The sequence below is a fragment of the Gymnodraco acuticeps genome, unplaced genomic scaffold, assembly GCF_902827175.1.
Source record: "Gymnodraco acuticeps unplaced genomic scaffold, fGymAcu1.1, whole genome shotgun sequence".
NCBI classification, from domain to species: domain Eukaryota; kingdom Metazoa; phylum Chordata; class Actinopteri; order Perciformes; family Bathydraconidae; genus Gymnodraco; species Gymnodraco acuticeps.
The window spans coordinates 2,851,300-2,876,884 of NW_022990295.1; the positions used below are offsets into that span (position 1 = coordinate 2,851,300).

The 25,585-nt window shown below is 40.0% G+C and overlaps 2 protein-coding genes across 4 annotated transcripts in view; one reads left to right on the plus strand and one right to left on the minus strand.

Annotated features, from left to right (window-relative positions):
* Positions 1-298: 298 nt before the first annotated feature.
* On the minus strand, positions 299-7,797 carry LOC117550177 (glutamate-rich protein 1). The gene is made up of 6 exons (XM_034222531.1): positions 7,513-7,797; positions 6,443-6,583; positions 6,155-6,298; positions 3,795-4,181; positions 2,649-2,843; positions 299-499 (listed from the first exon to the last, which is right to left on the minus strand). The coding sequence occupies exons 1-6, from the start codon at positions 7,529-7,531 to the stop codon at positions 390-392; spliced, it is 996 nt and encodes a 331-aa protein (XP_034078422.1). The 5' UTR covers positions 7,532-7,797; the 3' UTR covers positions 299-389.
* Positions 7,713-25,585, plus strand: part of dlgap2a (discs, large (Drosophila) homolog-associated protein 2a) — a 198,073-nt gene continuing 180,200 nt past the window's right edge. For all 3 annotated transcript variants that reach the window (XM_034222526.1, XM_034222527.1, XM_034222528.1), the window contains exons 1-3: positions 7,713-7,845; positions 8,269-8,522; positions 22,929-22,983. In XM_034222526.1, the coding sequence (XP_034078417.1) occupies positions 8,502-8,522; positions 22,929-22,983 (76 nt within the window). In that variant the 5' untranslated portion in view covers positions 7,713-7,845; positions 8,269-8,501. The remainder of the gene's footprint in view (positions 7,846-8,268; positions 8,523-22,928; positions 22,984-25,585) is intronic.

Here is a 25,585-nt window from a genome sequence, read left to right on the forward strand (position 1 = left end):
TAGTGCAGATAAATGACAAGCTATTAGGGATAATAGGAGGGGTTTAAATGTCATAAAATCTGTGAGCGTCGGCTGACATTTTCTTCTTCTCTGGCGATTAGAAGGTCGGGTGAGGAAGAAGGATGTTAGGTTACTACGAGTTAAATGTTCGATCACTTTGAACTACATAAGAAAACTACCTTAACAAACAAGCAGTAAGTAACTTACTTAAGGTTGGCCTTAGTTTTGCCCAGCTCAGGAATAATGGCTTTGTTTTGCCCGAAAAAGGCACAGAACTGGATTAGAAAAAGGCATAGAATAAATGGAAAAAAATATTTTATAACAAAATATATTATGCAGCATCACCACATTGGAAATAATCCTTCAGTATAGTCTCTTTTCAGTGTGATTTACATCCTCCTGGGTGCATCAGGAGAGAGCTCTGTCTTCTTGTCTCCTTGCATAGGAAGAATGTCTGTGATCCAGTATTGGAACAGTGCAGCGACTGCAGCGGTTTCCACTAAAACACAAAAGAGACAAAGAGCAACATTTCAGTTACAGTTGACAACACATTACCAGAGGAACACTTAGTGTTTTCTACAGAGAGACTTGCTGTTGTATCTGCAGCATAATAAATCCAATTCCCCAGCCAGTGTTCAAAGGTACTTCCTAAATCTCTAAATGCAGACATTCAACCCAACACGTCCGTCTCCCACCCAAGACAGAATTATTTTTTAAAAGCTAGAATTCTATGTATTCAATCTATTCAGAACATGATATTATACGTTTGAACCACTTATATAATTAGATTACAGTGGTTACGTAGAATTGCTTCTGACTTGTGTGATCAAAACCTTCAAAAATAATTTAGAACTTTTGTATTTAATTCCAAAATTCCAAATGTATTGAACAAAGATCAGTTATATATCGTTTTATTCACAAAACATGTTTTTATCTAATAAAATGTTGTGCTTAAGTTCATATTTGTAGGCGTTCGACTTACAAAAACAACTTTTTCCCTTCTCACAGCACTTCCCATTTTATTTATATAACAACTTTTTTTTGTTTGACGTCATAAAGTATGACTCAGACATTCAAAGCTTCATTTGATTGTTATCAAATGTAAAAAAAGAATGTTGTTCAGCCATACAAACATCAAACAGTCGTCCCATTGCAGTGATCCAGGAATGTTAAGTAAATTACAGCAAGAGTGCCAATGCCTTTGATTTAAATGCTTACAATGTAAAGCCGAGTTAAATTAATAAATTAAAACAAACTACAAAGAGTCATTCACAAGGAATCCTTCTCTGTTCTATTCGAATACATTAGCATTTAGAAAGAAAGCATTACTCAAACTAAATGACAAAATAGGGTGGGTGCAGGGGGGTTAGAGGAGTTCTCAGGCAGATGCATGGAGATGACAGACACAACCAAAACAGGCTATAGAGAACTGCAAACTGCTTTTTACACGTTGTTGTCTTGGCAACACAGACAGGATGAGTCAAGCGGCACTTAGTGGCCGCCAATGCCCTGAATCTCCTGGCTGGCCTCTCTTTCTCTTCCTCACACACATTCACCTGTGCGTGGGACAGCAGCAAAGTCCCTGCTGATCCTATTAAGCAGCAAGCAAGCCAACCATGCAAACACACACAGGCACACGTAGAGGTGAAACATGTCAGGTGACTCATAAGTTGTTTAGGCTATTGACAAAGTAAAAGGCAAGACGGACGAGTTCAGACATGTTGGTTAACTCATAGTGGAGGTGACCTGTTTAATATGGACAAGACCTGATCTATTAGGGCAAATTAAGGACAGGTGCGTACAGGTAAAGGCTGATGAAGGCAAGTAAGGGCAGGTATACTCGGGCAAACAATAATCATCAATGTAAGGGCTCGTACAATAGGAGGCAAGTGCAGTCAGACAGAGGCATGTAGCAGCCTGCAGAGGCAGGGCAAAGAGGTGCCTTGTGCAGATCCCTGCAAGCAGAGGCCAAGAGTGAAGCATGGAGCAGAATTCAATCTCCGAAATAAAAGCGGTTTAATCATGCTTTTTGCTCCTTTACTCATCGTTTATTGTTTTTCTTTAGAATACGTTTATAGGTTATAGAAATCAATTGAAGGTAAGACAGTTATCATGCCATAAATCAAATAACATTGAAAAAGAAAGAAAAGTTGGATTTCTTTGATCATTTTATACAGTACAAAAAAAGGATGTAAAAAATTGAAATTGAAATTGAACTTATATCGACATATGTGACCATTGGTGGCAAAAAAAGGACTCCATATATGTTGAAGTTTTTACATTTTTGAAACTCTCTTTACAACCTCTCTTGTGCGGTCCTCTCTGCTTCGTGTAATTAGTATTTGACATTCATTTTCGTTTCATATCATTCTTTTATTTTTTAAGCTTGAATTTGATTAGTTATTTTTATGTGTTTAGGGGCTGTGGGAAATGTGAAAATCCAATGATGTATATGTGTATACTTTCTGTCTGTGAACAAATAGTGTAACTTTGTCTTTTTTTACGAAAGCATTTGAAACCCACCACTGGGTTATGCGATTAAGTACAAAGTTCCTAACATTTTCATTTAAAGCCTTTAATGACTTTCCAGAACTTACCCCTGATTCAATTACACAGTTAAAGTATTGAATGATCATTGCATCACTGACCTGCAGACAGAGGAGAAGTGTTGTGGAGCTCCTGCAGGGCTTTTTCCAGTTTGTCTGCCTCCTGCTGCTGGACTAAGGCCTTCAGACTGTAGAGCTGCTTCAGGAGGGAGGTGGGCCGACATCCCCTGGCCACGCTGTTCAGAAGCTCCTCCACCGTCCCAGACAGGAGGGGCAGCTGGTCTAAACGAGAGGAGGCTGCAGGAGCACGGAAGAAAGGAGAGGTGGTCCGTTATTTAAAATGCGCTAACATCTTCATATTATATTTTCACATTGGAGCAGATTTATCCAACTGGAGCTGACAACAACAGTCATAAATTGCACTGAATATAAAGCAATTACATCTTTACCCGCAAACCGTTGCCTCAGCACTAAACTGTCTAGACTGTGTTATCAAATTAGAAAAACAAATCACCTAGGATGTGTTTTCTTTTACAGAGGCAGACTGGGTAAATGTAATGTCAGTGCAGTCTCACCATTTATTATTATTCTTCTATATTTTACGCAGCTGTAGCAGCTACTAATGGCCGAGGCTTTTATCGCCTAATGTCCAGGTTTTGTATTCTCAGTCTGCCCCAAATTCACATTTTTTACTTTTATGATATATAGAGCATTGCAACATTTGCTAAAGTCTGTTATTTTTGCTTGGTTTGATTTCAAATAAATGTTAATGAAATCAAAGCTGTTGACAATGATTACACACTGACATTGAGACATAGATACATCTAGCAACACACACTTAAGTTTTCATCTAGTTCCTTCTAATGGTACTACAATTCTAGCTATTACATTTTCATCCAATTACTGATGCTTCATTTTAGAATACTTTTCTGTGTAATTCATCCTGGCACTGTTAAAAAAGTGCAGATGTACGGTGGCATAAGTGCAATGATTACTGTTTTAATGACCACGTTTTTTGTTAGCTTTTGGCTGAAGTTAATTATGTGTTTGTAAACTACATCTTAGAAAACCATCAGTGTTGGGCATAATAGCACCTAAAATGATTGGTGTTGTTGGCAGGGTATTCATTTTCCAAAATATTACCATAAAATGAGCACAAGCCGTAGAAATGGCTGCGAGATTTATTACAGAGAATGTGTGAGACGATCTGATCCAAAAAAATCAAGCACCCCTGGCCTCAATACTTACAATCAGACATATAGATTTCCATTGTTGTCCTGAGAAAGTCTGACACCTCGGCTGCTCTCCTTTCATTATCCTCTTCCTCCTCCTCCACATCTTTTTGGTATGTGAACTCCAGAGCAGCTGCTCGGGGCATCAGACCCATGGAGAGCAGCTTCTCTTTGTGCCGTTTCTTCTTCAGCTTCCTTTTCTTGTTCTTGCTCATTTGCTCTCCTGCCTCATCCACATGTGTCTGACTCTGACCTGTGCCGGGCTCACTCACTGAAGCTGCTCCACCTTCCCCAGAGTCTTGATGAAGGGTTGGTTTCCTTTTCCTTCTTCTCTTTCTTCTTCTTCTCTGTTCTTCCTCTTTATCTTGGTCTAGTTCTTCGCTGCTGTCATGGCTGCTCTCCTCTGCAGGAAACAAGATCAAAAACTCTAGATAAATATGATTAAACTTATAAAATACTTGGCTTTCTCCTTATGGACCTCTCAGAACTATAAAAGTAAGATTTTGGAGTTCATGTCAGCGCAGGGTAAGAGTTAGCATATTTAGTACAGCTAATTCCACGAAATAAACTTCTTGTTTTTGGCTGATTGCATCTAAAAAGAACGATCAGCTTTGTGGCTATTGACTGAAAATAAATATGGCTTCAAATGGAACAAACTTATGACTAAAGGTGGTTTATAAAAGTACAGTAGAGTCAATATTCTGTATGTGTAATGTGATTTAGTACCTCTTGACAGAATAGTACTCAAAAATCATTTTATCATTGATGCATTGATTATATACAATAGTACAGTATCTGTATCTCCAACGCCTTAGGTAACAATTTCCCTTATTTTTAATCTAGCACTCCGATGAACGTGAAATAAAAACAGGGCCAACGTGCATGTTAACTTGCATTGTGCATACACACACACACACACCACATCATTAGAGCTCCTGCAGTTTTATTTTAGTTTATTTTGCTTTTGAGGTTAGTTGCTGCTAAAATAAATGCTGCCGGAGTAAGAAGTCTCTTCTCTTATGTCTTATTATTTGAACCATTAAATGTAATGTCTAGAGATTGACTGTGAGCCCATGCAGTAACAGCTCCCTCTCTCCGCCTCGCCACACCTCCCCTCTCTTTAACAAGTCAAAGAGGCATTGAGGGGTCAAAGAAGTCAGCTCCCATCCAAAAGTTAGTGACCCGTTTACGCTAGTGAGCAGCGAATAGGCTTACAGCCAGAACATGATGCAGCAGAGAGAATGGCTGTGCAATAATGACCAGAACTGAAGAGGAACTACACTGTTCAATTTAGTATATCATTGATTTTTGGACTGATTTGAAAGGCCATCCTGACAGCGCTTCACCATTTGAAACAGCCATGAGAGTATACAGAGATGTATCATTCCCGGAACATGTACACAAGAGAAAATATTTATGGTAAATTGTACTCATTCTGTCCTTTTGCGGTGGCTTAAAATAAACGAAAGTATCTCTAATCAATGTGTTGCTCAGCATATAGAAACAGATAATTGCTTCAAGTCTTGATACATGTGTCTTTAATAGCCACACCTGCCACACATTATATATATCAAAGAATTTAGTAAAAACACAAAAATAGGGATCACTTTAAGACAGAAGTGGACGCTTTGGTAGTTCAATATTTATTTTTTAATTGGAAGCCCTGTTCAGACCGCACTGGTAAAGTGTAAACACAGTAAGAAGATATATCTGTGATGCATCACAATATAATTTCTACTTGCTAACGATGTACTCTGTCTATAATATTATATTGATATGTGACTTCTCTTATGGTGCACAACCCGTGCTGATCTTAAACATAAAAACGTTTGCATTAAGGTGCTGTTAGGAAGACAAGTGCAAATAATCAAACTAAACCTAATATTTTATTCTAGTAATCTAATAATCTCTTCTGTTTCATTGAGGTAATGCAGAAGCCTGTCAGGTGGATGGAGGTTGGCATTAAGTAAGATGATGAGTACAGAGGCAGGTGTAATGAGTCTGGACTCTTATTAAAGTCTGATTATTCCAGTTGGTTCATGAAGAGACTAGAGTCTAGATGGAGCGCAGACAAAATAAACCGTCTTTAAATGATGCATAATCACTGCAGCATGGATACAAGTTTACTCTGACAAACAATCCATTCAATAGACAGATCAAAGTGAAAATCACCGAAGCACAACCACCATCTGTGTTCAAGCTCGCTTTGTTCAGAAACCCAATTGATGTCTGTTTCCCCTTAATTGAGTGGCAGAGACAATCAAGAAGAGTGACTTTATACATGAAAGTCAACCTAGAGAATCCCATGCAGTAAATCTCTCCTAGCTTTATGATGCACAGTACAAGTCCATAAAAGTACGATTATGGCCATCTTACCAGCTGGGTCCTCTGCACTATTTATGCTCTCTAACTGGGAGAGTGTGACGGATTTCTCTGAATCTCGTTTGTAGTCTGCAGGAGGAGGTAAGGCTGTGTACATCCGCCTGCCCGGATTGTCTGCACTCTGTGTCGTCCCTGCATCTGATGAAAAAGACATGAAGAATAAATTAAAGTTAAAAACGCAAATGGTAAGAGCAGCCAAGTGGCAGCAGTTCTCCGCATACCATAATAAAGATTATACATTTTAAGCAGCAATTGAAGCCAGTTAAGTGAATGTGATCTTACCAATGGCAGTGTCCTGTTGAGAGGCTTTGCTCTTCACATGTGTGTTTTTGGATAGTGCATCTACAATGCTTGGTGAGCTGGGTTCCTTCTGCTGCTTGGGAGCTGCAGGGTAAAGCCTCCTGAGCACTTTTGATTGAAATACTAGGTGAAAAAAGTAAACCAACTGTTAATGTCATACATTGTTATTGTCAAGTACTTGTCTTTGTATGCGAAAAACAATAATCCAAACTAAAAACAACAGAGGCCAGGTGCTGGCTAAAAGAAAACTAGAGCTGTGTCCAGTTTTAACACATTAAATATTAATTATCAATGTATATTGGTTTATATGTATAGTGTGATTTTTGTGTTTGTACGTTTATAGAGTATCTTGGTTTTATTACATTGAAATAGTTTACTTTGACTATAGGCTACACTGTAAAGTCTCACTAAGAAAAGAGGAACACATCAATAAATGCAATGTAAATCCGATTGTGGGTTGTATATCAAATGTAAGTTTAATATAAAGCAGGACGAATTTAAAGGAAACACCAGCTCAAAGAGCATATTTGAAATAGGTCTTATTGAAAGGCCATGTGCATGTTGAATAGATATACAAATGTATCAATGCAAGAGCAGTATAGTATTATCAATAATCCTACAACTACGAACTATTAAGACTACTTCTAATAAACCACATGTTTATATATTTCGTAAGGAACCGAGGTTAAAGGACTACATTTTTAATACATATTGTTCAAATGGTGAAATACACGAAATAACTAACATAAATAGCAACATAAACTGTACCGGATTTTAATGGAAAAGTGAAAAGCTTTAATATAAACTCAACGTATGCTACTGTTAACCATAACAATGACTTAGTATTGGACACCAGTATTGACACACGCGCACTCTGAAAACTGTAGTTAAAATCTGACAATCAAACACGTGCATTTGTTTACAACACAGCTAGAACGCACTTAACGCGAGATTTAGGCCGCTAGTTGGCTAGCTGGTTGCATGCAATTCAACAGGTTTAAGGTATTTTTCATGGGACTAATAACTTAATTTGCGACACCTGTGCTGCTCACCTTCTTTCCTACGTGCCATATTGACATAGCGTTATATATCCGAGTGGAGAAGAAGAGTGCCTACACTACAATGTAACAGCAGCTAGCTAGCTAATATGCTACAAGCTAGCTGAGTTAGCAACCCAGCATGCTAGCTTTTAACATTAGCTTGATTCATAATATATGTTTACGTCAGGCAACTGTGGAAATGTTGTGCGCTGTAACGGTCCGTGTTAAAAAAGATAATATAATGGCTAGGGTTAACTATACTTTAAAAATGTACAGTATAAGTGCAATAATGCTCGGTCTACTCCTGCTGCACTGTCCCTCTCCCCAACACCAGCTCACAGACGGGTAAGTTAGAGCTCACTAGGTAAAATGGCGCCGATTCACATTCAAAAACATGTCAATTTAATGTAACCATAGTTGTCAGAAAGGACAAGTACCTGTATATCATACTTCCATATATTGTTTTAATCGGACAAACCCACTCTACAAATCGGCATATAAAGCAGCCTTGTTCAGTTCATGTGTAGAACATAATAGCATTTTTTGGAGCTGCTCGACCAGTGTGATGAGAAATACATAATGAAATAAAACGTTTTTTTAGTGAGGCAAATTGCTTCTACAATATTAAATGGGAGACGAATTAAAATGTGACTCTTTTTACTTCAAAAACTCAAACGAATTTCACAAGCGTGTCTCACTGCCCAAGAAAATAAAGCCACATTTAGTTTTTGAACACTTTACTGTACACTGCCAACTTTCTCTCATTAGGTTTGATGAGTGCCATGCTTCAGACTAGAGCTCCCCATGTGTTTGAATCCTGCAATAACAGCGGTTTGGGGTGTGCGCACACCACGTAGGACGGGGTGGAAGCGAGATGAGAATACTAAGCAGGCACCTCATGGCTCAGCATCAGCACCGGGCTGAGTTAGGATTTGCGCACCCTCCAAACTTGGCTTGGGACCACAGCATGTGAACGGGCTTTGCAGGAAGAGGATCCACCTATGATGTCAGCTCTGAAGAAGGTAAAGCCTCTTCTGTATCTCGTATTGATCTTCTAACACATATTTAACTCCTAAAATCTGACATGTGCAGGGTTCTGACATTGTTATGTGTCATCTTACAGTAATGAGAAGATGCATGCAGTGGTGAAAGATGGGTGTGTTTAAGCATTTTGGTTGCAGGATTTTCTTAATTGGGTATGGCAAGCAGACTTTTGACAATTGACTTTTTCCTTAAAGATAAAACTGCAAACCCTTCCATAATGATTTAAACTGAATGTAATACAAACATGCACATTTATTGAAATATGTGCAGTCATCAAAATAAGAAAAAAATAAACAGCATATGTGTTTTGTATGTACATGCATTTTTTCACAACTCATCTGATTTTCCACATGGATGTAATTCCTGCACTTGAATTTATCCCTGAGGAAGAGGCATGCATGAGGAGCATTTCAGGCAGAAAAAAGCCCACTTAGTACAAGGCTAACTTCTCAAATGGTTGTTATGTCTCCCCACACTCCTCCTGGTGTGCACTGTCATGTAATACTGTATGTAACATGCCGACTGTAGTCTCTGTGGGTGTACGATCTTCACTGACTAAATGTGTCTACCCAATTGTGCTGGCAATTCTGAATGAGAAGCTTGAATCAGCTATAAAAAGAAAGCATGAGCTGTAGGTTTTGTAAGAAACAAGGGACTACCCAGACCTGTGCAAACATGTTATATAATACCTTGCAGTGGATTAGGCATTGAATAGCATATGCACAATTCCCAAAAGGCTTGTGATTGATAAAGTAATGAGACTTGTACTCCTTTGAATGTGTGATAATTGGTGTATAAATCAAGCCTTTTCTGCCGTTGGAGATGTTGCAAGATAAGAAAAAAAGTTAAGAGCCTGTTTGTGTAAAAAACTTGTCATCACTTTCAGTTGTTCTCTGACACATCGTGTTGTTTAGGATTCAGTGCAGACGCAAGTATTGATGTCTCAGCTCCAATAGATTCCCATGATTAAGCGACACAAAAAGTAAGGAAGTTGCATAGTGCCTGTCTCAGCACCGCTGCCGAATCCACAGCAAATCCACAGCATTCAGCACACACAGTGAGTGACAAAGTGCTGGCTGCCAGCACTCACAAAGTCAGACATCATAATCAGAGGTGCTAAAAATAGGAGACCATATTCATTGCAATGCTTTAGAAGCTGAGCAGAGTTTTTGCTGTTCGCCTGCGCAGATGGAAGTTTTACCAAGATGCTCCTGTATGTTGTACTCCTTCCTTCTTAATAATGCAAAACAACTTTATTTTTTAGACAGTATTGGTCCGCCAGCCTTTTTTCAATAACACCCAGATGCTTGGTTGTGCAACTGATGGACTCTTTCACTTACATACGTGCACTGAGGAGCATACACAGAAATTCCATTTTCTGCCATAGGAACAAGCATGTTTAATTCCGGGTCCCATGTTCATTTATTATGCAGGTGGCAAGAAGTGCTAAAGAGCAGTGGTAATGGCATTCAGCAGCAAACATAATTACTTGTAATCAATACAAGTGGGATTAACAGTATCTTTGTGTGTGCAGGTTTTTGTGTGTATACATTGCCTAGGTGTGCGTGTGCTATATGCATATGAACCTGAAAGGGAGGGAACCTGTGGGTGGACAAATGCAAGGCGGCGGCAACGAGAAATACATGCCTCTGTAAGACCTTATGTGACTGAAGAATAAATTACTTTTCACTTACCAGCTTCAGGGGGGAGCCCACCTTTCACCTCATCCACATCACTCGCTCTGCTTTAAAACTGATTTCAATCAAAGATGAATTATACGAGATGAAAAAATCTTTACTCAATGCTACCAGGCAATTTCCTTACTTGAAAAGAAGCCTATCATAAGCTACCACTTGCGTACAAAGAATAAAGGACAAAAAAAGCTAATTGAAAACTGACACCGCATCCCATCAGAAGAACTTTTAAATAGGTAGCTCGTTTCAGGGTATTTTCAACGCTGCTCTAAAAATTGCTTACATGACCATACAGAGTCTCACAATGTTGTGAATGGGAAGCTTGTGTGGACCTTGCCTTCTAGACAGCAACATGATAAGGCTTTCATAATCTCTTTGAAGATGCATAGAACACTTGAAAAGCTACATTTGTGCTTGTGGTGATGTCCTTTGGTGTTGGGGGAGAGAGGCAGCAGTGAATGTAGACAAGTTTGACTAAAATAACATGTTTATATCAGGCTCTCTTTTATTCCTCCACTCATCGTGACCAATGGTCTTCTCCTCTATCCTTCCGTGTACCATTCTTCTTCTGCACGATAGGAGGAAAATATGCGGCAATGTGGTCGCCAAACCAATATTTCTTGCGATAAAATAAATAAACACATTTACTCAGTTCTCCCTTTCTGCTGTCTCGGAGAAACTTATAAAATACAACACATCTGTTAAATTTGAAAAATACGAGAAAATTATTTCCAAATAATTTAATTGAACACATTGTACTTTGAGCAAAAAGTACCAATAACAAAGCAATAAAAACAATACATGTATAGTAATACCATTTCTAACAAATACTCTGTTAACTTCAGAAACCCCTGGGTGCAGTAGCACAGTCGTTCATAATGTGTTTATACTGTGCTACAAGAGGACATCCCAATCCCATCCGATTTAAATATTTTTTTTTGAATATTTTTTGCAGCCCTACTTTTTATTCCTCTTCCCTCTCATTTGAATGCATTCTCTTCCCTGCACATGCACCTTATCCACCTTCTTTCTTTCCCTCTGTCTCTCTTTTTATGTCTCTATTCCTTCCCTCTTGAATGCCCCCCCTGCACTTCTGTAATAGTTTGGCTCTAGCAGAGGGATGCAGAGGGAATGCAGGGGATGGATGGGACATAGTGTTATGAATCTAATAATGTATGAGAGCCAAGTGTGTGAGCTTTAATATAAAGCATGTGAGTCTTTGTGTGTGTAGGTATATCTGTGTATACCTGTGCACCAACACTACTCAGTTGATTGCCTTTGCACTGTGCTGGGCACGTATCTTCCAGGCAGGTGGGTGTCATTGCACATTCTCCAAGTATTACTGTCACTGAAATAACTGCCACATAGCCCCAAGTCAGATGCGACTCATTACAAGGGCCATTAGCAAGCTGGTATACAATCTGTAACCTTTCCTCTTTATTGTAATTGCACAGTCATTAATACAGACAGTTTGATCCCAGTTGGAATTATCGTCATTTATGAGGATTTTACTGGGCTGTCATTGTCAGCCAGACAATTACATTTCCATCCTAACAGCAGCTGTCTTCGGAAGTTGGCACAGCAAAGAGTGGGCTACCCATGCCTCTTGACAGCTGTATGCCTTTGAAAGTCTTTGACCTGAAACAAAAGAACATCATCTCCTGGTCTTAAAGGAATTAGAAATGTGTCCCTTACAGGCTTCTGTGTTAACACTGTTAAAATGTTAAATATGATTCCTGTCAAGTGAAAGATCGTACAACTCCAAGTACTTGATGTCCACCTTGAGTTAAAGTTGTAATACTATTACTGTTGGCGGAAGGCCCAGCTCTTTTAAAACAAAGTCTTTAGAAAATCCTTTAAACAAGCAAAGAACTTGAATAAAGTAGTCCCCTCTAGAGGAGGACATTGAAGTAGCTCATCTTTTGAACAGTACAGGTCTAAGAGATTTGATTAAGCTCCTGGGAATTGCTTACATTTCCCCGATCAAGCTGTTTAACAAAAAATACATTTTCCCTACTAGTAATACCCTGTTGATGTAAATCAATGACCCTATACTAAGCATCATATGTATTTTCGGTAAAAGTCATAAATCAGTGGTCATAGATATATTAGAGACCAACAATGGGTCATTTGCATTATTCCACTTAAACTTCTGGCATATTTGCATATTGCTGAATGATACGCCATTCATTGGTCCACCGTAGGATTTTAGGTAAAAGCTTTGAATTACGTCCAAACCTGCGAAACACGCCCCTGCACCTTCCAGATGCACCACTTGCCTCCATGCATGAGCACATGGAAGGGATCTCCACTTCTTTTTCCCCTTCATCTACATGCCTACCCATGTCTCACGTGGTGCATGTTGAGTGAAGTTAAGGTCAACGCAAACTATGAGTTAGTCATGTGGATTGTGTTTTAATGCTGTAGATTACAAACAAATACCAAATGCCATGCTGTCATTTCCATCCAGTCAAATATGGCATCTCGATATACTGCGTCAGTTTCATCTTATCCGTGTTAGTTTCCACTCAGCATGTGCATATGTTGTCTTTTCAAAATAAACTTCAGAGGAAAAAAACTGGTTCGGTTGACCAAAGTTCTTGGTTCTGGTTAAAATAAGCACATTTGTAAGATAGTTAAGTAGCTTAAACAACTTGTATACATAACTTAGAATAACCCAATGTTGACCTTTCGATACACACATGGTACTTACATAGGCGTCCTAAGTGAAAGTCCATGTGTTTTTGGACCCTCCATCCACCATGATCCTCTCCCTATGCAACTTTCACACTTTTTATACACCTTACTTTCTCCTTCATTCCCGCCATGGCCACCGTCACGTAGATTGTCATATTATTGAACATCATTGAATATGTTGTACAGTTCTGTTTGTCCTTTCTCTTTAGCCATTACTGATGGGAGTCATTACAGTGCAACTCTTATCTGGTGCTTTATCGGCACACCACTACATTTAATAGCTTGCCTGGGCAAGAAGGGAGCAGACAGCGCTTAAGGCCAACAGGATAAGCTTTGAGATGCATTGGAGTGACTCCACTTCCCATCCGTCCTCTCAGATCATTAGATCACCAAGAGTTGCTCTCTAGCTCTCAGCAGCAGATGCCCAGATATCCTTTTACACTGCTACTTGTGATAATTGCCTGTACCCAGCAGTTATAGTGTGGTTAGATGGGTAGTGAGTCTGAGTGTCTGCGTGTGGCCGGTATGTGATAATCCTGAAACACCACTGGGACAAGAGTGGTTCCTGTTGACCGGTCACATTATGCTGTGTTGCCCCGAGTCTCAGATCATGTGCAGAGCCATTACAAATCTGGTGCATTGGAGCCTGACTTGTTTGGAGGCATTAACACAAAAGTCTAGTACAACTCAGTTGACACACCCAGCTCACCACTGGGAGAAAAGGAACAAGCAACAACAAAAAAGATTCAGATTCTTAATGAGCTTCAGTTTGGGCACACATCAAATCAGACTATTTCCGATACTCCCTGATGAGTAGATAAAAACAATCTCCCAGACAAATGGACTCTCGGGGAAGAGAGCAATCAGTACTTTTGTGTCTGGAGTTATTTTCAGAGAGCTGATATCAGACAGAAAAGTTTCCTCATGGACTTAAATGCTGTGCGACTCACCTGAGTCGGCCCATTTGATTGTTCGTCTCAGTTAATGAGCATGCATTCAGCTCTCTCTCTCCTCGTCCTTTGCTACAGTCTTTGCCTGTATGTCCCTCTTGAGTGCTTTTAGTACATCTCTGTGAAAGTAGCCCAAAAACTCCATTATCCAAAACATGTAACTATATTTCATCGAAAAGTAAAAAAAAAAAGGTTTTCTGTTTGTTCTCAGAAAATCGTCCTAAATAACCTAAATGGATTCTGTTGTATTTTTTATCTGCTGGTGGACTACCGGAGAGATTTACAGCAGGAGCACACGCGGAGAATAAACAGAAGGGCAACCATGGCAACCATGCTCCGGGGTCTTCTTCGCAGCTTTTGGTGTATTTTGTGGCGCCACGTACAGGCCTGGCATATGTAGGCCTACTACAGCGTTTCCAGCGGTCTCGTGTGAACGGACCTATGGAACGGACACGTTAATTGAGCCGAATGCGTGTGTGAACGGAAGACTTTTTTGAAAACGCATGCGGTGTGTAAACGCAAACGTTCCCGTGTAAATGGGGTCTCCGGGTCTCAGGCTACAAGAGAATGGGGACTGATTGTTAACTGCGACAACATTGCCAAATGGAGTCTTTTTTTAACTTGCTGACTCTTTAGATCTGGCCTCTACTTTCTAAGCAATGCATTTCCAGTAAGTAGGCTAATACAAAAACTGCACAACTGTCAGATCAAAAAGCTGATTTAATGGGTGATCAAAATGGATTGGGTTTTGATATAATAAAGGTTATTTATTTCATGCAGCTGCTCTTTGTATAAAATCAGTCGAGCTATTACCTGGCTTTGATTTGAATGAAACCAGCTATTGACGGTATTTTTTCAAACCCTTTTTTCCGGGTTCGGTTCTGGGTAAAACAAAGATGATGCGGGTCGGGTCGCGGGTGTTGCATAATAAATATATTAAAATTATAATAATTTAGTTTAGTGTTTAACCCTCCGGTATCACTGGACGTTTTTGTCCATATGGGTCATTTTTCACTTTTCATTTTGCAATAACTTTGGTTGTGTTGTTGCAAATGGCCTGATTTTTTTGTAACAAGGCTATTTTCTCGATCTATTTTGGAATTCCAATTTCAATTTTTGAAATCGGTCTTTAATTCACTGTGTAACAAATCGACTACGCAAATTAGTCATTCGAGACAAAAATGTCCACTGCAAAATGCTTTGATAAAAATATTATATTAAAAGGTTTTTTTCACAACTTTTTTGGGTTCAATCTTTAAAACAACTTCCGCCCTAATAGAAAATACCAAAAATGTAATCATTTTCAGGATTTTAACCCTTTAAATGCCATTTTGAATACATGAAACCGCTGTTTTTTTTCATGATGAAAACAGAGAAAATGTGTTATTTTCCAAAAAATTCATATCTGGGGAATGGCTCTTTTTTTTATCACAGTCTTGGATATGTTAAAGATTAGCAACAACATTGATTTTGGTTGATTATTAGTTTTTGCACAGAATCAGATTAAACAAAAAACTCACACATTAGCCACTTGTGTCCCATCCACTCCCATTATAACCACATCTTTTGATCTCTCCGTCATACCGGTATAAAATCATGCATTTTGTAATGTCAGGGTTTTATATTGGAGGAAAATAGTTCAATTTGTCCTTTTTTACTGTAAAAACCAGATGTGACATTTTACCATTGAATTACATGCTTGTCATTTCTTGGTTTCTTTGCCTGTTGTATAATAGGGCCCTGACAGCCATTGGAATACATGTATGCAACTCATATGATGTAGGTGTGTTGGTATGGATGTGGAAGAGTGGTATCAGTTGAGAAATGTGTGTGTGTGTGTGTGTGTGTGTGTGTGTGTGTGTGTGTGTGTGTGTGTGTGTGTGTGTGTGTGTGTGTGTGTGTGTGTGTGTGTGTGTCTGGATGTACAGTGTGTGTGTCTACAGAGACAACAATATACAGTAGATTTGGTTTACAGCAAGTCGCAGTTTTCGCCTCATATCTTTCTCTCTCTCTTTTTCTCTCACTCCCTCATTCCCAAACTCATACACACTCTTACATATTAAACCTCCTTATACCTTGTATGTGTGTGAGTGATTGTGTGTGAGAATGAGACAGGAGTAAGTGTGCTCTCATGGCGTTTTGTTTTTCATTTGTGCAGTTTCATGTGTCTTTGAGGTAAACAGATGTATGATCTTGACCCAGCTTGACCTCGATGTTTTGAATTGTTTGGAACTTCAAAGTCCTTTGATAATGTCTCTCTGTCTCTAGCAAACAGACATACACAGCCATACATATACTCCTTGAAGTAAATAAAAACACCTGGCTGCAAAGCCAAAGCTTCAAATATGTGTCGTTTGGCTGGATGGTCATTTCATTCCTGTGATACGCAACAAGCAGTAAGATGAAGAGGAGCTTCTCTGTGGAACAAGAGGTCTCATGCAGCCCGTAACTTCAGCTGCAGGACTCATCCTCTGAAACAGAAACACCCTGAGAAGGAGAATCTGGTGTGGATCTGAACTGTGCTTGAAAGGAGTCAGCACAAAGATAAAACACTTTTTTGCCAAACATGAGAAGGAGAATCTGATGTGGAGTCTGATCCTTCTTCGTCCGACCCTTCCCCTGAAAGTGGAGAGGACACAGAGGATCCCATCCCCGTAGCTGCGCTACATTCCTCTGCAATATCGTATCCGGAGGATCGTGTCCATCGTGGCAGTGGGTGGACATCAAAACATTTTCAAATCTGGTTTCCCTCTCACGAGGAAACGCCGCGCTACATTCCTGCTGCCAGAGGTTTGGTTTCAGGGCCCACGCGTTATGCCATTACGAGTGGCATACATCATAATTCATGACGTGGAATCCTTCTTTGATTTATTCTTTACCCCTGAGATCATCAGCAGTATTGTCGACATGACACACCTGCATGGGGGAAGTTCGGTGGCAAAGTGGAGGGATGTTGATGCCACAGATGTTTGAGCAAACATTGGATAGGATAGTGCAGAGGAATGTAGCGCAGCTACGGGATGGGATCCTCTGTGTCCTCTCCACTTTCAGGGGAAGGGTCAGACGAAGAACGATCAGACTCCACCACACGCATCTGATCATTTCTCTAAGCATGGCTTCACGTGGCGGCGCAATGAATATTCTTGTTACTCCTGTGGCAATCTCTGGTGCTATCGTCCCCTTTGTGGTGTGATTGAGGAGGAGATCACTAAGCACTTTTGTGAACATCAGGCTTTTTCCATCCAAAAGGTTTTGTAGTCCTTCATACATCTCAACCTCATCACCATCTTGTTGTTCCTCAGAAGCTCCTCAGCAGCTCCTCTGCAGCTCCTCAGCAGCTCCTCAACCTCCTCAGCAAAGGACCTCATTGATTCCTCTGTATCAACGTGGGATTTGGGGCAGAATTGTTCCTTCTTCTCTGCCCCCATCCGATAAATGAACTGTTTGGCAAACTGTTTGGCAAAAAAGTGTTTTATCCTTGTGCTGACTCCTTTCAAGCACAGTTCAGGCAGATCCACACCAGATTCTCCTTCTCAGGGTGTTTCTGTTTCAGAGGATGAGTCCTGCAGCTGAAGTTACGGGCTGCATGAGACCTCTTGTTCCACAGAGAAGCTCCTCTTCATCTTACTGCTTGTTGCGTATCACAGGAATGAAATGACCATCCAGCCAAACGACACATATTTGAAGCTTTGGCTTTGCAGCCAGGTGTTTTTATTTACTTCAAGGAGTATATGTATGGCTGTGTATGTCTGTTTGCTAGAGACAGAGAGACATTATCAAAGGACTTTGAAGTTCCAAACAATTCAAAACATCGAGGTCAAGCTGGGTCAAGATCATACATCTGTTTACCTCAAAGACACATGAAACTGCACAAATGAAAAACAAAACGCCATGAGAGCACACTTACTCCTGTCTCATTCTCACACACAATCACTCACACACATACAAGGTATAAGGAGGTTTAATATGTAAGAGTGTGTATGAGTTTGGGAATGAGGGAGTGAGAGAAAAAGAGAGAGAGAAAGATATGAGGCGAAAACTGCGACTTGCTGTAAACCAAATCTACTGTATATTGTTGTCTCTGTGCACACACACACACACACACACACACACACACACACACACACACACACACACACACACACACACACACACACACACACACACACACACACACACACACACACACACACACACACATACATTTCTCAGCTGATACCACTCTTCCACATCCATACCAACACACCTACATCATATTAGTTGCATACATGTATTACAATGGCTGTCAGGGCCCTATTATACAACAGGCAAAGAAACCAATAAATGACAAGCATGTAATTCAATGGTAAAATGTCACATCTGGTTTTTACAGTAAAAAGGACAAATTGAACTATTTTCCTCCAATATAAAACCCTGACATTACAAAATGCATGATTATATACCGGTATGGCGGAGAGATCAAAAGATGTGGTTATAATGGGAGTGGATGGGACATTTTTGTCCGCGAGTGGCTAATGTGTGACTTTTTTGTTTAATCTGATTCTGTGCAAAAAATAATTATACACCAAAATCAATGTTGTTGCTAATCTTTGACATATCCAAGACTGTGATTAAAAAAAAAGCCGACCCCCCTCAACATTTATTATATGGAAAATAACTGCCTTTTTGTGCATGTTTTTCATAGAAAACGCAAATTCATGTTTTTAAACTGGCAGTTCAAGGGTTAAAATCCTGACCATAATTTAACATTTGGTATTTTTGATCAGGACTGAAGTTGATTGAAAGATTTAACACCAAAATTAAAAAAAATATATTAATCTGTTGTCATTTTAGAGCAGTTTTTGGAAGTGGACATTTTTGTCCCGAATGACTAATTTGTAAGTTTTTTGTTCAATCTGATTTTGTGCAAAAACTAATAATGCAAAAAAATCCATTTTGTTGCTAATCTTTGACATATCCAAGACTGTTATAAAAAAAGAGCCAGTCCCCAGATATGTATTTTTTGGAAAATAACTAATTTTCTCTGTTTTCATCATGAAAAAAAACAGCGGTTTCATGTATTCAAAATGGCATTTAAAGGGTTAAAATCCTGAAAATGATTACATTTTTGGTATTTTCCATTAGGGAAAGTTAGGGAAAGTTGTTTTAAAGATTGAACCCAAAAAAGTTGTGAAAAAAACCTTTTAATATAATGTTTTTATCAAAGCATTTTACAGTGGACATTTTTGTCTCGAATGACTAATTTGCGTAGTCCAATCGAATGATACCGGAGGGTTAAATCCTCAGACCTCTCCCCCGCGGGACCGCGCATAATCATAACCTCTGCAGCACATCAATCTGCTGCTGAGCGCGCCACATTCAAAATGGCTGAGGTGAAGCTCTCTAGTGGAGAATACAGCATTTTCAATAACACTTCCTCAAGAGCAAAATCCAACGTCGAGAAGGCTTTTGGTGTCATCCTAGATGGAGAAAATAACTAACATCCCACGCTTTTTGAGACAAATATGCAACTGCGTGTGTTAATAATTGCACGTTTTCACTGCTCATATAGCCTATATGCGGGTTCGGGTCGGGTTGTGGATCTTGTGCCGACGGGTCGGGTCGGGTTGTGGAACTAATTGGCAATATGTGTGGGTAGCGGGGCGGGTTCGGTATTGCACGTCGCGGGAGCGGGGCGGGAGCGGGTCTTGAAAATCAGACCCGTGCAGGACTCTGCTCCATGGCGCGGGAAGGGGGGTGCTGAGGGCGCTGCAGCACCCCCTAGCGGCAGGCAGGGGGTGCGGAGCTCCCCTGTCTGAATTATTATTTGACGGTTATTGCTGCTCCCGCTGTGCATAATCTGTGTAATATGTAGCCAATAAATTCCACATTGTTGGCTACAATTCTGTAGTCCCGGACAATTCTACCTCAATAATATAATACATTAACCGTGCTTTACGTGAACCTCATCATGACACTAGAGAGGACGGCAGGACTGTAATTTCCAGTGTTCAGTGAATGCAACAGCGGCAAGACACCAGACCAATCAGAGTTGCATGGAAATAAAAGTGTGTGTGTGTGTGTGTGTGTGTGTGTGTGTGTGTGTGTGTGTGTGTGTGTGTGTGTGTGTGTGTGTGTGTGTTCCACAACAAGCTGGAGGAGGGTCCTCTCCTCTCAGACTGAGCTAAAGGACTCTCTGAGTGTTTAGATAGTTAACTTTAGTCTAAGTTATCTCAGTGGGTCTCAAACGGTTTGGTCACAAATTATTCAAAAGATTATTTCCGCGGCACACCTTCATATGATCATTATAGTTATAAAACAAATAAGAGAATAAAGGGAAAACAGTTATGAAAGACTATATGGCAGTAAAACAAGAATACAGTTTGAAAGGGGAGTGATTTGTAAAATATCCATAAAGAAAAAGAACATCTGCTTACAGTTGTGTTTCATCTGGGTGTTGAGAGATGTATCCATAGATCTCTTAATGTTGCTCTCAAAGTGCACCAGATTGATGCTTTTAACTTCAATATTTAAAAAAAATCTTCCCGGAGGACCATCTCCCCGGACCCCCATAGAGGAGGTGAGGTCCGCTCCCCACTCGTAAAAAATAGCACTTTACCCCTGCCTATATGCCGTGAGCTGATTATCGAGCCTTCATTGTAACAGTCGAGGGTGTACTGTGTGTTTGCGTGTGGGGAGTGCTTTTGTGCGTGCTCTATAGTGCCCGTAATAGTGTTCACTGGAGTCCAGCACCTCAGCACCCCCACTCAAAATACCTTCCCGCGTCTCTGCTCTGCTCTGTGTGTCTGAAACACTAAAGAGTGTCTCTGAGAGTTTGTTTCCACACTCCTCCTCCACTACAAGCCGCTGCCATCACCCAGCTAGCCAGCATCAATAATTGTATGAACATCATGCAGCTGTTTGAGTCATTACAAAGCAATCATCTCATCTCTGCAGAGATTTCTATTTGTGGCCACCACACAACTGTCCTTTACACGTGTTTTCTGAATAGCATTTTGATGCATATGGAATAGAAGGCACTCATTAAGAATCCTTTCAAGTCATTTGACGTTGTTTGTCACAACTTGTCCCTATTAGCTTTAGTTAAAGCTTGTATCTTTGTTAAGCTCCGTAGGTTAAGCTACTTTTAAGACCAGATAATAATACCAATCTACACTGTCCTGTGAAAACTATGTATATCCAAAAATTCCCAAAACAATTCATGAGCTAAGGAAACAGCCATGCTGAAGGCTTTGTGCAATTTTCTAAACAGTCTAATAGGATGTTGAATCGTTAATTTGATCATACGTCTGAATCATAGACGGTCTGAATACAGGCTACAGTGGTGTGCCCTGTGATCACTGCTGAACCAATGGGTTGGCTTGACTTCATAATCAAATTATCAGGTGTCTGCCAGTATGTTCAGTATGTCACAAGCACATGATTTTCTAATGAATTGTTGTAAACGTTGAAAAATCCTTTCTATCCAGGAAAGAAAAAGTAAGATTTAAGGATATGAAAAAACTTTATTGCTAGAGGTCAAATGACTAATATAAGCATCAAATGCATTTGGAATGGTAGGACGTATGTTTTTTTTTTAATAGAAGTAAAAGTAAGAGCTTATACCTGTTCCTTCAAACTGAAGTTTAAATTCATGTTACATACAGTAGGACAGTATTTAGGATTTTAAGATTTTAAGGACGAAAGCAAACTATGAGCACAAACTAGCTTGGAAGCGTTTGTATGACTGATGGATTATCTCTCCTCTTGCTGCTGATAAAGTAGAAAGTGAGATAGGATGACAAAAGTATTTGCTTAAGGCCCTTCTCCTGTATGAATTATATAGTACGTTGATATAGCTTTTGAAAAGCCCCCAGAGACAAGCCATTATAGTTCATTTCTATTTCTTTCCTGGTTGTCTCTATCTTTTCAAGAGGTACCTTTTATATTCTGCCCGTCTCCTTAATTAAAACTGTCACTTATCTGATTGCTCTTGTTCAGTCCTAGAGAGAAGCAAAATCACTGAGAGACAGGGAAGCCGGATATAATCACCGTGTGAAAATGTAAAAGAACCTTTAACATTATCACAATGAAAAGTAGAGCAGAGAGAAAGAAGAGGAGTGCTGTCTATATTACTAAAGTGATTCTGTACAATAATGAGCCTGTCAGTCAGAGGCAAAGGACAAAGAGGCACTGATAACACCTGCTGTGCCACCCCCACATCTCCTTCTCCTTTTGCGTTCCCTAGACTTCTTTTTAGTTGAAATCCTGAATATCTGTGCCTTGTGAACACCGATAATGGTATTCAGCGTCACCGCAAAGCTTAACAAAAATCTCATCATAAAAATAAATGAAAAAAGGGACGTTTCGTTCGATTTTTAACCCGCTAGAGATATGATTTCGCATAGGTGCAATATATCAGCAGCTAAGATACACCCAAGATTGATTAGGTTTATATTGTAATGCTCACAGAATAGACTGTAAGCATGTAATATTGATTAGTGATCACCTCAGGTGTGTGAGTTGTGCAATAATTGGCTTTTATATTTGCTGTTACAACTTCCTGGCATGGAAAGATTGCTGATGGAGCAGAAAGAACTTCTAACATTGTCCCCGTTGATGCGTCCACACCAGATCGACTGATAACCCTGCCAACCTTTCTCCCATCTCAATCCAGCAATTTTCTTCTTTTTTTAGTCTATGTTGTTCCATTCCAATGGAGTGTTAGCGTATCATATTTTCCTTCACACACCATTAAACCCATCTTTTGACTGTTTGTAGTCTGAATCAGAGTAGAAAAGAAACCTTCAGCACATATATCCTCACCGAGACCATCATTTAGTGCTCCACTGCTCACATCAGAAGAAAGGTGTTAGATAAATAACTGTGGGAGCAGCACTTTTTGACGCAAATGGTGTGAGAAATGTGTGTATCGTGCCACTCTGTAATTGTTGGTCGCTGCATGGCTCGGTGCTTTTTGTCTGAGCTTCATGTTGTTTATCTGCTTCTCTCTCTTTATGTCTCTCTTTCAATCCACCTCCCTCCGCCTTGTGTTTCTTGAAAGGTGTTGCCAGGCATACTGAAGAAGCATTGCTGTATCATACCAGACAGGAACACAGGTAAGGACCTCACAGATGTGCCCTCTCCAGGAAACACACCTGTCACACACACAAGGAGGGAGACAGTTAGTGGGAGTCTTGGAGTGGGTGGGGGGGGTCACAGTGGGTGGGTGACTTTTGTCTGTCTGTGTTTTTTTTGTTTGCTCTCTGTGGGCTCATACCTCATGTGCGGGATATATTTACTCTTAATAACTGATTTTTGAAATAGTTGTATGTAGTTAAACCACACATAATCCACATCCTGGACACAAATAGTTTGTTTTAGGTTCTCTAAAGATAGACGCAGACAAAAAATAGAAATAAAAAAATACAAGGCTGCCTGTTTTTTTAACATTTAAATCCCCTTTATCATCATGTCATAGTCTTGTTAGAACTAAAAATCCTCCCAGATGAAGGCTTGATGCCAACAATCGTCAATGTTTATTTTAAGCTCTAACGTGACTACACATTCTGGACACAAATGGGTTTTTTTCTTGGATAAGAATGTATGTAAGAAAATTAAAATGTGTGTACATATATCCTCATCAAATGCTTTTTGGCTTTCCAACCTTCATTAGGTTTTTTTCCTTTTAGGTCTAACGTGACTATGGCGTGCCTTAACGTTTTCTTGCTTTTATTTGACCCCTTATTATTTGGCCACGAACTGATCCCTTTGTGACTCTTACTATACTTTTGTTTTATTGCTGTTACAATGTTACCGGTAACACAATTCATTAAAGGATCTTCACATGGGGTTCTCCATTTGGCCTCAAATTCACCCCTCACAGTTCAGAGGGAGGGGTACATTGAAGGGACAGTTGTTGGGAAGTTGTGATGATGACGGGCTTCTTCACATTATTGCAGGTGTCAAGCGGTTGCTGATGAAATTGAAGAGCAGGGAGATATACTCAGGTACATGGCCGCAGTCCTAACAAAAATGACTTCTTCTTCTATTACTCTCTGTGCGTTTACTTCTGGGCGACTCTCTAACTCCTCACCTGCAATGAGACTGCATGTGCTCTGACCATCCATCCCACTAACAAAACCTCCCTGATGCTGCTCTGCTAGGTCCGCTCATTTATCAGACTCATGGCCCTTTAGTTCACTTCTGCAGTGAACCTGGCCCTCTGTTTTGCACTTAGTTCTGAAAAGACTGATTTCTACCCTTTGAATGTTGTGTTTCTCAGACACATGATTAGAAAGCTCACTGCACACCCTCGCCAGGTGTGAGACGCATGCTGAAGAGTAGAGCAAAGGCGCAGCAACCTTGGCGATAAAGAGAGACCTGGAAACTTGTTAGGAGTTTTAGGTGTTGCAGTACTGAACTCCGAGTTATAACCGGTAGGCATCTCGCAGCGTGAAATTAATGTTTGATGGAGCATACAGGTGAGATCATCTGCACTTAAGCCGATAAGAAACTTCACAAATCTGTAAATCAGCAGTTTTACTGAGGTTTTGAGCATAAATGTTCAGGAAACCACACCTGAGCCACATTTTAATTTAAACCACTCTATTCATCTCTCTATTTCAAAGATGCCAGATGTGTGGGGCTCTTAGTATTAAACAATCCAACAATAAACAAATCCTTAGGTTTAATTGATTACAGAAAAAGTTTGTAAAGAGATTTACAAATGTTAGCTCGGGAAATATTTTACAAGACTTAGCTTTCTTAGCAGGACGAGCTTCTTTATGTTTAGTTAACAGGGCTGGCATTGAATATGGAGGACCCAAGGGGGCATCTCTTGGCTTGTGTGTGTCCCGCATCGTTGTCTCTTTACGGCAAATGTTCACACCTCCCGCGGCCAGTGTTGACAGTTGGCCAAAGAAAGTCGGCCAAAGAAATCACTCTGATTGGTTGTTGCCTCTTTTGAATGACGAATACACACTACCGCTGCCTGCTGGTAAGGACAGTTATCGCCACTCGTCGACTGAAGTCTTTGCGGTGTGTTCGTAGGTGGGCGGCGCAGCCGACGTAGCGGACGTAAAAGTCGGGACGCCTTCGGTACGCGTTCTTTGGTCTCAGGTTGGTGTGTAGCGGCCTTAAGCACAAGGTGTTCTGACAGAGTGGACACTTATTAAAATAACTCATGAATATTTATATGTGAAGCTGTTTTTTAGGGACGTTTTAGCAGGCGCTGGTGTAGGATGAATATGTAGTTGTAGTCTTCACATTGTGTGTCACAATATGAGATTTTCATTGTTTTTTTTCTCCCAAAGCGATATTTTGGCGATATCTATAGATCAAATGAATCCTTAAATTCGTAAATTGTGTGTTTTTCTCTCTTTTAGCAAATGAATACGAGGGAGGTGGATGGGAGTCTGTTTCCATAACTTTACTCAAGTGCTATAAAAACAATGGGAAGTGAAAAGACAACCAGATGAACCGATAAACTAAAAATCCACATGGCCTAAAATCTGTCCATACCTGAATCGAGACACCCTCAACTTTTTTATGTTGACTTGACAGCAGCATCCGCTCGATTGCACAAATTCCTTTTCTTTATAAATAGTTGCTCCTCCCTGAAAATGCCTTTTATTCTGATTCATTGCACTGTCAAGAAGCCATAGTGAGCAGTAGTGCATCGTCATTTTTAAACTACTTCCACCAAAGTTCATAGATCAT